Raw genomic sequence first — 11,285 nt, forward strand, 5'->3', positions numbered from 1 at the left:
GCAACCAGATTTTACGATGATTCTGGTTGTGAAGGAGAAGACAAGTCACCTGTGAGGTACAAGATCCTACTTCTGCCTGTGTCAGATCAGTATTGTAGTCACTAACTAACCTTCTAGTGTTAGACAGGTCTCAGAGTATGTACGGTTACATCTATAGGGTCAGAGAGCCAGGTGTGACTTGTCTATGTGGTGCGGGATGCCAGAGTAGGGTAGCATTTCCTTATTGAAAGGACGGTGTGCAGTGCGAACACTTACATCCCTAACCATAGTCCGGCCGCCAGCAGAAAGCCCTGGAAACCAGGGGTAATTCTTATACCATTCCTAACATTATTGCCCTGAGATAACGTCACCCCTGCAGCCCCTGTACACAAACCAAGAGCTGAGCACTAGCAGAGAGGGAGGGTGAAAGGGATTAGCTTACCCTTTACTTCACTGCCCCTGCTAGTGCGTATAAATTCCCTTATTCCAGAATATTTCTATGTAGTAGTAGGTGGGCCCCCAAAATCAATTTCACTGGTGGGCCCCAGGTACCCCTGTCCGACCCTGTGTGCGAGTATACAAATATGTATATTTTCTGAGGGGGTAGGGATATGTAAATATAGAGTATAAAAGATAGATAGACCGTGGTACTGTACCTGTGTGTCTCTCTTGTGATGTACATGAAGTTTTCGGGGGAAGACCACATTATATTTCTGCCCCTCTGGTATGTGACTAAAGCCTACACAGGGACATAATTAATAACATATCATTAGAATATATAGATGTTAGAGTAATACTATCACAGTATAGTAGAAAGTTCTGCAGTAATTCATCACCATTTTCATGATCTCTGCATGTTGTCAGGGCATAAAAATAATATAATAATAAAAATAATCATATAAAATAATAAAATAATAATAATAAATCTGATTCAGACAAGAGAATCTCCTTAAGTTTGACAAACACTTGAAAAATATATTAAGGATGCTTCATTTTTGAAAGGACAAGTTATGTATCGTCTTGTCACCATCAAGGGAACTCAAGCTGTGGACACCAAAAGCGACAGACCCCCCACCACGAAATCCAGGACTTTTGTTCTCACAAATTTTGGTTTACATTTTAGTGCTGGTTTCAAACTTCTCAACGAAAGAGGTAAAATACACTACTAAGCAGTACAAGAGAATAGACATAGGTATTTTAACATCCCCACACTATTTTATTTTCCATGTGGAGAAAATTCACCCAGTGACCGCGAGATTAGATACGACTACTAGCTCTATACAGGCAGTCCCCGGATTACGTACAAGATAGGGTCCGGAGGTTTGTTCCTAAGTTGAATTTGTATGTAAGTCGAAACTGTATATTTTATAATTGTAGTTCTAGACATTTTTTTTTGTCCCAGTGACAATTGGAGTTTCAAAATTTTTGCTGTAATGGGACCAAGGATCCTCAATAAAGCTTCATTACAGACACCTTACAGCTGATTATTGCAGCCTGGGACTATAGTAACATCCAGAGAGCTTCACCAGAGGTCACAGTGGGCAGAGGGGTCCGTCTGTAACTAGGGGTTGTCTGTAAGGCAGGTGTCCTTAAGTAGGGGACCGCCTGTAGTTGTATATATATACTAGCTGTAGCTCCTGGCGTTGCACGGGATAGTAAATATTTGCTCTTAGCTATAACTAAATAGAATGGGTTAGCAAAAAATATTTTATTTGTATCTATCTCTCTCTCTCTGACTGTATCTGACTGCTTCTGTCTCTGAGTGTCTCTGACTGTCTGTGTCTATCTGTCTCTGTCTTTGACTGTCTTTGTCTCCGACTATCTCTGTCTCTGACTGTCTCTGGCACTGACCATCTCTGTCACTGGCTGTCTCTGACCCTCTCTGTCTCTGACTGTCTGACCTTCTCCATCTCTGACATTTTCGGACTGTCTCTGACTGTCTCTATCTCTGTCTCTGACTTTATCAGAGTGTCTCTGATTGTCTCTAACTTTATCAGACTGTCTCTGATAGTTTCTGACTTTCTCAGACTGCCTCTGTCTGACTCTGACTGTCTCTGGATCTCTCCAACTGTTTCTGACATTCTCCAATTGTCTGTCTGTCTCTGACCGTCTCTGAATTCCTCCAACTGTCTCTGACTTTCTTCTGTGACTGTATCTGACCTTCTCTGTATTTGTCTCTGACTGTCACTTTGTCTTTTGGGGGACTTATCAGAAATGTCTGAGAGCGGAACTGCTCTAGTTCCCCATGGCAACCAATCAGAGCTCAAGTTTCATTTCCCCACAGCTGTTTATAAAATTACAGCTGATCTCTGATTATTTTCCATGGGCAACTAGAAAAGTTTTACCTCAGACGTTTCTGATAAATCTCCCCCAATCCCTATGTATCCCTATCCAGCTTACCTCACACATAAACGTCTTATACTCACTGCCTATAGTAACCAATCACAGCTCATATTAATGACCTGTGGCAGAATAGCAACCAATCACGGCTCAGCTTCCAACTGCCACAGCAGCAGCAGACAATGGCTGTTAATAAGTGGATTTTGGAAAGTGCTGGGTTAAAATTTAGGATCAAAACCTGGTCTATGATGAGTCACAGAGAACGACTGTGCAAAATTTGGTGATTGTAAATGCGACACACATACATACATACACACACACACACATACACTCAGGTTTATATTAGATTGACTATTGTGCCACATACATTTGTATAATAAATATACAGTAAGAGCTGAGTTAAATTATAATTGAAAAAAAAAAATCACATATTTGATTGGTATTCTGATTTCTATTTAGACACTGCAATCAAAAGCCAGATGCAGTGAAAGGGGAAGTGGTGAGGGGAACGAAGTATTTACAGGATATTATTATTTCACCATAGAAAGTTGACACAGTTAAAAAATGAAATTTACAGTAACTTTTAATCAAAAATTTGTTAGAAAATGTTGCGCTTACAGTTTTTAAAAAATAATGGGTGAGTATATATTAAAGAATGAAGAGGCAACAGATAGAACCATGGGGAGCAGTCTGTGAGAATGCGGGTGGAATATGGGAAACAGTTTGTGTGAATAGGGAGGGAATATGGGGAGCAGTCTGTGAGAATGGGGGTGGAATATGGGGGGCAGTCTGTGAGAATAGGGGAGGAATATGGGGAGCAGTCTGTGAGAATGGGGGTGGAATATGGGAAACAGTTTGTGTGAATAGGGAGGGAATATGGGGAGCAGTCTGTGAGAATGGGGGTGGAATATGGGGGGCAGTCTGTGAGAATAGGGGAGGAATATGGGGAGCAGTCTGTGAGAATGGGGGTGGAATATGGGAAACAGTTTGTGTGAATAGGGAGGGAATATGGGGAGCAGTCTGTGAGAATGGGGGTGGAATATGGGGGGCAGTCTGTGAGAATAGGGGAGGAATATGGGGAGCAGTCTGTGAGAATGGGGGTGGAATATGGGAAACAGTTTGTGTGAATAGGGAGGGAATATGGGGAGCAGTCTGTGAGAATGGGGGTGGAATATGGGGAGCAGTCTGTGAGAATAGGGGAGGAATATGGGGTGCAGTCTGTGAGAATAGGGGAGGAATATGGGGAGCAGTCTGTGAGAATGGGGGCGGAATATGGGAAGCAGTCGGTGAGAATGGGGGTGGAATATGGGGTGCAGTCTGTGAGAATAGGGGAGGAATATGGGGAGCAGTCTATGAGAATAGGGGCGAAATATGGGGGGCAGTCTGTGAGAATGGGGCGGAATATGGGGAGCAGTCTGTGAGAATGGGGGCGGAATATGGGAAACAGTTTGTGTGAATAGGGAGGGAATATGGGGGGCAGTCTGTGAGAATGCGGGCGGAATATGGGGAACAGTCTGTGAGAATAGGGGAGGAATATGGGGAGCAGTCTGTGAGAATGGGGGTGGAATATGGGGAGCAGTCTTTGAGAATAGGGGAGGAATATGGGGAGCAGTCTGTGAGAATAGGGGAGGAATATGGGGAGCAGTCTGTGACAATGGGGGAAGAATATGGGGATCAGTCTGTGTGTGATGACTGTATTCTTAGTCTCATCCTTCCAGCTACGGAGACTAAACTAAAAAGGGGCTATAGAGATTGGCTATGCAACGTACACCACTAATACCACCAGGATTTGCTCTCATTAACCCAGTTGCTTCCCTAGTTTACCAGGAATAATAATATCAACCATTTAATGTCCTAGACTAACAGAGATATTGTCATTTATTTGCTGTATGTCTAAATAAGTAACTCTATAAATCTACTATAACTGATCCAAACTGCACATGGTGACTCAAACATTTGGTGCAGGCACTGCATATCAACTAATGTGGGTGCTGGCACTGCATATGATTTGTAAATGACTATGAAATTTTCTGGGGCGCAGTGTGGAGCAGTGTGCTGCAAGGAGCTGAAAACACCAGGGCCGCAGTTCTGGAGCAATAAGTCAAAGCTTGGATAAGTCTCATAATAATTCTATACCTCATGTAAAGGAATCCTCACCTATGTGGAGAGCACAGGTATGAATACCAGGAAAGAGCAGGCTGGCCCAGAGAGAAGTGGCAGCAGTTGATTTAAACAATAAATCAATATTTGCCTCATGGCAAGTTATGTGCAGTATATTCACTGCTGGTATATATTTATGAGTTTGGTTTATTCATTCCAGGTATATGTTTTTTCGTGTGTGTATTATTGATTTATAGTATATATTTATGTGTGTGGTAAAGACGTTGCTGGTATATTTGTATTATATTCGCTACAGGTACATAATTAATATATGTGTGTGTCAAGCATATATATGACATATTTGTGTATATGCCTGTGTATATATGTTATTTGTGTATTCTCAAGTATATTACGTGGGATGGGGACAGCAGTGAGGGTTTAGGAATGAGGCCCCAATCCAAAGTAATCCAACCTACTGTATTAGAATCTAGAACCATTGGAAAAACACCAGATTCATTTCTAATAACAAATGGAATAGAAAGTTCTAACTAACCCAAAAATTAATATACGGCATGTTAGGTCTGTTTGACTTCTGGAGGTGAAAGGTTAAGCGAGGCATTATATAGATATTTGGTTTTAGTTACCACTCATGGACCTGCACAAAAAGACCAAGTCTCGGCTTGTCACTTTTACCGACATATCAAAATTGTAGTCATAATAAGGGTGAAGTAAAAAGAGGAAGATGTCTGAGCAGTCAATCTTTTAACACCACGAAATTATAATAGACACTTTTTCGGAAAACCCCCCCACAAAAACACAACTGAGAACCCAAAGAACAAACATATCAAACCTTATAGGAAACTTTTATTATTGTAAGATCCTACCTTGAATGTGGTCGCTCAGCAGCAGGAGGAAGAGCAGAGCAGCCCTCAGCATTGTTACTGTTCTGCTCTGTCCTGTGTCTCCAATGAAGAAGTGGTGGAGGAAGTGAGCGCAGGACATAAAGAAATGTGCATGTGCTGCTGGATTTCTCAATAATTCTGTATATATTTGTGACATAGACATACAAATTCCATATTAGGAAACAAAGAAGCAACACGACTGCTTGTTGTGGTCTGTAGTTGTTATTCCTCATCACCTACAAATAAGTTTAGTAGATGTAGAAGGGTAAATTATAATCCCAAACCCTCTATATTGTTATAGTTTTATATTGCTCCTCCCCCATCATAAAAAAACACAGTGAATTACCCCTTAAGATGTAGCCGGTTTTCGGTCTTCAGATCCAAGCACATCATTATTTTTAATTGATCAATTCCAGGAGTAATACAATGTTACATTTTTTTATAAAGTTTTATGATGACTTGTTTTTTGCAAGACAAGTTGCAATTTTCACTGTCACCACATAATTGATTGACTGACTTTCATAATATTCTTTTGAGGAGATAGATGTAAAAACATCTACATGCTGTGGCCCAAAAGAAAAAAAAACAATGGGGCACATTTACTTACCTGTCCACGTCACGATCCCCGATCAAGAATGTCTGCCGAACATGGATTGTGCTGCAATTCACTACGAGGGCTCGCCCGATATCTTGCATGTGTCGCTTCCCACTCAGGTCCGCTGGAGTTCACCTTCTTCTTCCTAGGGCATGTAAGCGCTTGGCTTGCAACAAGTTAAATCCCACTGCTCGTCCGAATCCGTCGGATCGTCCGATTTGTGTCGCATGAAAGCCGGCGCAATTGCGACAAAATCTGATTGCGTACGACACAATGCCCTTCTAAATCCCTGTAGCAGCACCACAATCCCCGAAAAGTCAGAAAACCCGACGGAAATGCGGCCGCGGGACCCTTAGTAAATAAGCCCCAATGTTATCATAGTGTCCAAAATAATTCTTAAGAATATGTCCACATTGTCCTGGGGATTCCAAAAAACAATGTCCCCAGAACCCCTAACCTCAGAATAAATATATACTGTACCCTGTGCCTTGACTCCTTTACCACAAATAATAATGGGACATCTTAAAGGACATCTACCACCCAGATGAAGAATTGTGAACCAAGCACACTTACATGCTGGTGTGCGCCCCCTGTAGCTTCTTATGCCCTTGTTTTTACAAAGAAAGGTTTTAAAAGTCATGCAAATGTTCATGTTATATTAACAGCTGTGGAGCCAAGGGGTTCCTCAGGCACATTTGCATAATTTTTAAAGCCTTTCTTTAAAAAAGACAATACACACAGTGATGTCACAGTACAAGGCTAATAGATCCAGCGATGTGACAGCATAGGGATAATATGCACAGTGATGTCACAGTACAGGGATAATACACACAGTGATGTCACAGTACAGGGATAATACACACAGTGATGTCAGTGTACATGGATAATACACACAGTGATGTCACAGTACAGAGATAATACACACAGTGATGTCACAGTACAGGGATAATACACACAGTGATGTCACAGTACAGGGATAATACACACAGTGATGTCACAGTACAGGGATAATACACACAATGATGTCCCAGTACAGGGATAATACACACAGTGATGTCACAGTACAGGGATAATACACACAGTGATGTCACAGTGCAGGGATAATACACACAGTGATGTCACAGTACAGAGATAATACACACAGGGATATCACATTACAGGGATAATACACACAGTGATGTCACAGTACAGGGATAATACACACAGGGATATCACAGTACAGGGATAATACACACATTGATATCACAGTACAGGGATAATACACACAGTGATGTCACAGTACAGGGATAATACACACAGGGATATCACAGTACAGGGATAATACACACATTGATATCACAGTACAGGGATAATACACACAGTGATGTCACAGTACAGGGTTAATACACACAGGGATATCACAGTACAGGGATAATACACACATTGATATCACAGTACAGGGATAATACACACAGTGATGTCACAGTACAGGGATAATACACACATTGATATCACAGTACAGGGATAATACACACAGTGATGTCACAGTACAAGGCTTATAGATCCAGTGATGTGACAGCACAGGGATAATACACACAGTGATGTGACAGCACAGGGATAATACACACAGTGATGTCACAGTACACGGATAATATACACAGTGATGTCACAGCACAGGGATAATACACACAGTGATGTCACAGTACAGGTATAATACACACAGTGATGTCACAGTACATGGATAATACACACAGTGATGTCACAGTACAGGGATAATACACACAGTGATGTCACAGTACAGGGATAATACACACAGTGATGTCACAGTACAGGGATAATGCACACAGTGATGTCACAGCACAGGGATAATACACACAGTGATGTCACAGCACAGGGATAACATGTGCAGTGATGTCACAGAAAGGAATACACACAATGTAACCCTTTAAGGACCTCGTCCTTTTTTTTTTTCATTTTTATTTTTCACTCCCCACAATCAAAATTTTTTTTCTCATGAAGAGCTGTGTGAGGGTTTGTTTTCTGCGTAACAAATTGCACTTCATAATGATAGTATTTAATATTCCATGGCGTGTACTGGGAAGCGGAAAAAAAATTCAAAATGCAGTGAAATTGGTGAAAAACCATTTGCGGCATTTTCTTATGGGCTTGGAATTTACAGCTTTCACTGTGCGCCCCAAATGACAGGTGTACTTTATTCTTTTGGTCGGTGCGGTCACAGGGATAACAAATTTGTATAGGTTTTATAATGTTTTCATACATTTACAAAAATTAAACTTGTGTAGAATTTTTTTTTCTATTTTGCCATCTTCTGGCGCCAATAACTTTTTTATACTTCATTGTACGGAGCTGTGGGTGGTGTTTTTTTTGTGACTTTTGATGAAGTTTTCAATGCTATCATTATAAGGACTGTACGACCTTTTGATCACTTTTTTACATTTTTTTTTACATTTTTCAAAATGGCAAAAAAGTGCCATTTTCGAGTTAGGGTGCCATTTTCCATTACAGGGTTAAACACAGTGATAGATCGGGCTTTTTCGGACGCGGTGATACTTTATGGGGCAGATTTATCAAGCAGTCTGAAAGTTCCAGTTGCCCATGGCAACCAATCACAGCTCAGCTTTCATTTCACCAGTGCTCATGAATATTTTAAAGGGGAGCTGTGATTGGTTGCCATGGGCAATTGGAAATATTCTGACTTTCAGACTGCTTGATAAATCTGCCCCTATGTGTTTGTGATTTTTACTGTTTATTTATATTTATATCAGTTCTAGGGAAAGGGGGGTGATTTGAATTTTTAGGGTTTTTTATTATAATTTCTTTTTTTTAACTTTTTTTGATTTTACTTTTCCCATTTTTCAGACTCGCTAGGGTACTTTAACCCTAGGCTGTCTGATCCTATCATATACTACAGTATGGCAGTATATGGGGATTTTCATCCTCATACATTACAATGTGCAATTAGCAGATAGTAATAAATAGGTCTTCGGAAGACCCGAGGCTGTCATGGCAACTGATCGCCGCTCCCCGATAAGGTCAAAGGGAGCGACGATCTCCAACAAGATGGCAGTGCTTGCGCGCCAGCTAGCACCGATTGCAGGTGTTACCAGTAAGTCTTTGCTGCGATATGCAGCAAAGACTTACCGGCTATGGAGAGGGCTCATGTATGTATTCAGTCCGAACAGGGAGGTCACATAAGCCCTATTCAACATCCTGGTGCCAAGTACACCCTAAAGTGAGACCTGGAAGTTGTACAAACTCTATCCCGGTGCTCATGGAGCACTGTAACACCTTTAAGGCCCGGTCTTGCCTCTAAGTCCTGGAATCAGCCCATCAACTCTCAGCATGGATTTGGCAAGTGAATTGAGACAAGCTTGTGGCTCCATTGCGAGATTTGGAGGTCGTGGAAGCCTAGTCTGCCCTCCTGCCTGGCAATAGCAGAATTTCAGCCAAGACTGGGAGGCTCTCAGAAAGTAGCACATTGTCTGGAGCTCTGACGCGGCCTGGGGGGACCGGATCACTACCAGATTTCCAGGAAAAGCACCACCTGATAGACAATCTCTCTCTCGTTGCTCTCTCGTTCTCCACCACCAAGAGAACCCTGTCACTCAAGGCTAGGTCAGTGCTCGAGGAGAGTGGCTATTTTTTGAGAGCCTCTCAGCCTTGGCATAAGTTTGGAACAAAGTTTTAGGTCAATTACAGAAAGGGCTTCAGCAGGTCGTTCACAGCTTCCGCAACCTCCTAGTTGGTACCATGAATCACCAGGAAATTTGGATTCGTACTGAATCTGATTTTTCATGAATTTTTTCCAATACGATTTTCTTATGTCTAATAGTGATGTGGGAAAGTTTGCACTGTAGACATCGGGGGATGCGTATCAATAATTTTTGTCAACTTTTTGAGGTCAAAAAGTCTCAAACGCATTAAACAACTTAAAAATAGAAAGACTCACCACATTTATTACAGTTTTTATGTTTACGTGGTGTAATGCACTGTGCAACTTTTTGACATCAAAAATTCACAAACACAAAATGTGACTTTTTGAAAAAGCAATGATGAATGTCCCTCAATGACTTCACAGCAAATATGGACTTGGTTATCTTAAGAGAGTTTATAGAGTCTTTGGGTAGGTAGAGGCAAAAATTATCACTCAACACACAAAAAAAGAATGGTGAAAGTTTAATCAAGGAGCCTGTGGGGAATATTTATCACGAGCGCCAGCGTATGATAGCCCCGCCGCTACATATTCGCAGCCCGATACATGAAGAGGCTTCTGCCTCTTGATGTATCGGGCTGCCAGTTGCGCAGCGTTTATCCTACGCCATGAAAAGTCGCCAGCAGCAGCAAGTGCGCAGGCGCGGGGACAGTAACGCCCCGCGTCGGTCCACTCCCGTCCGGCCGCGCCCCACTGGCGTGAAGGTGGCGGATTGGCGGTGCGCAGAGGTCCTGATAAATATCCCCCTGTGTCTCCATTATTATAAGACAACCATGAATTTTGTAACTAATAGCTGTGAGCTACCTGTCACTAGTGGAAGCGGTGTTGGGAACTCACATTAAGGCTGGATTGACACGACCACAAGGGGGACGTATATACGGCCGACGTATATCCGGTCGATATACGACCCCCATAGATGGCAATGGGCGCACGGCACCGTACCGCCCCGTACCCCATGAAAAAATAGGACATGTCCTATTTTTTCAGGGCATACGGTGCCGGGCGCCATGTATCCCTATGGAGAGGGGCGGGGGTGAGCAGCGCTCTCCCCCTCCTCCTCTCCCCGCGCGCTGCCGTGTGCCCGCCGTACTACGGTACGGCGGGCACCGGTCGTGTGAATCCAGCCTAAGGGAGTAGAGAGAACCCCTGGAACTGTATGGTCCTCTGGGTATTAAATTTACATGATTCATTAGTATCCTAAACAAAAACATCAAAATAATGTTGGGCAAGATACCGCAAGAGATATCGTAATTTGTTACATGAAATATAAGAAGGATGATGAAACATCCTCATATATGTGCTGATGTACACAGGCACTGTCATCAGTTTTAGGCTACATGTACACTGCCGTTGTCCGCCATACCGTAGCACGGCGGGCGCACGGCTGTGCCGGGGGAGAGCGCCGCTCACCCCGCCCCTCTTTATGGGAATATTTGGCGCCATATTTTGGAAAAAGATAGGACATGTCCTATCTTTCTACAGGGTACAGAGCGGTACGGTGACGCAGGTGTCTGGCACCGTTGGGTGCCGTGAGTCCATAGCAAAGTATAGGGGACGTATATATTGGCCATATATATGTCGGCCATATATATGCCCCCCATACGTTCGTGTGAATATGGCCTTAAGGTAATAACAAAAGTCCCATAGAATTAAATAG

The 11,285-nt window shown here is 42.5% G+C and overlaps 1 protein-coding gene across 1 annotated transcript in view; it reads right to left on the reverse strand.

Moving 5' to 3' along the window:
- Positions 1 to 5,418, reverse strand: part of LOC140127905 (zinc metalloproteinase-disintegrin-like VLAIP-B) — a 39,922-nt gene extending 34,504 nt beyond the window's left edge. The window contains exons 1-2 of the mRNA XM_072149100.1: positions 5,304 to 5,418; positions 636 to 718 (exon numbers count right to left, since the gene is read on the reverse strand). Coding sequence (XP_072005201.1) covers positions 636 to 718; positions 5,304 to 5,355 — 135 coding nt within the window. The 5' untranslated portion in view covers positions 5,356 to 5,418. The remainder of the gene's footprint in view (positions 1 to 635; positions 719 to 5,303) is intronic.
- Between the last annotated feature and the right edge of the window lie 5,867 nt (positions 5,419 to 11,285).

This window comes from Engystomops pustulosus, chromosome 4 (genome assembly GCF_040894005.1).
Source record: "Engystomops pustulosus chromosome 4, aEngPut4.maternal, whole genome shotgun sequence".
NCBI lineage: Eukaryota > Metazoa > Chordata > Amphibia > Anura > Leptodactylidae > Engystomops > Engystomops pustulosus.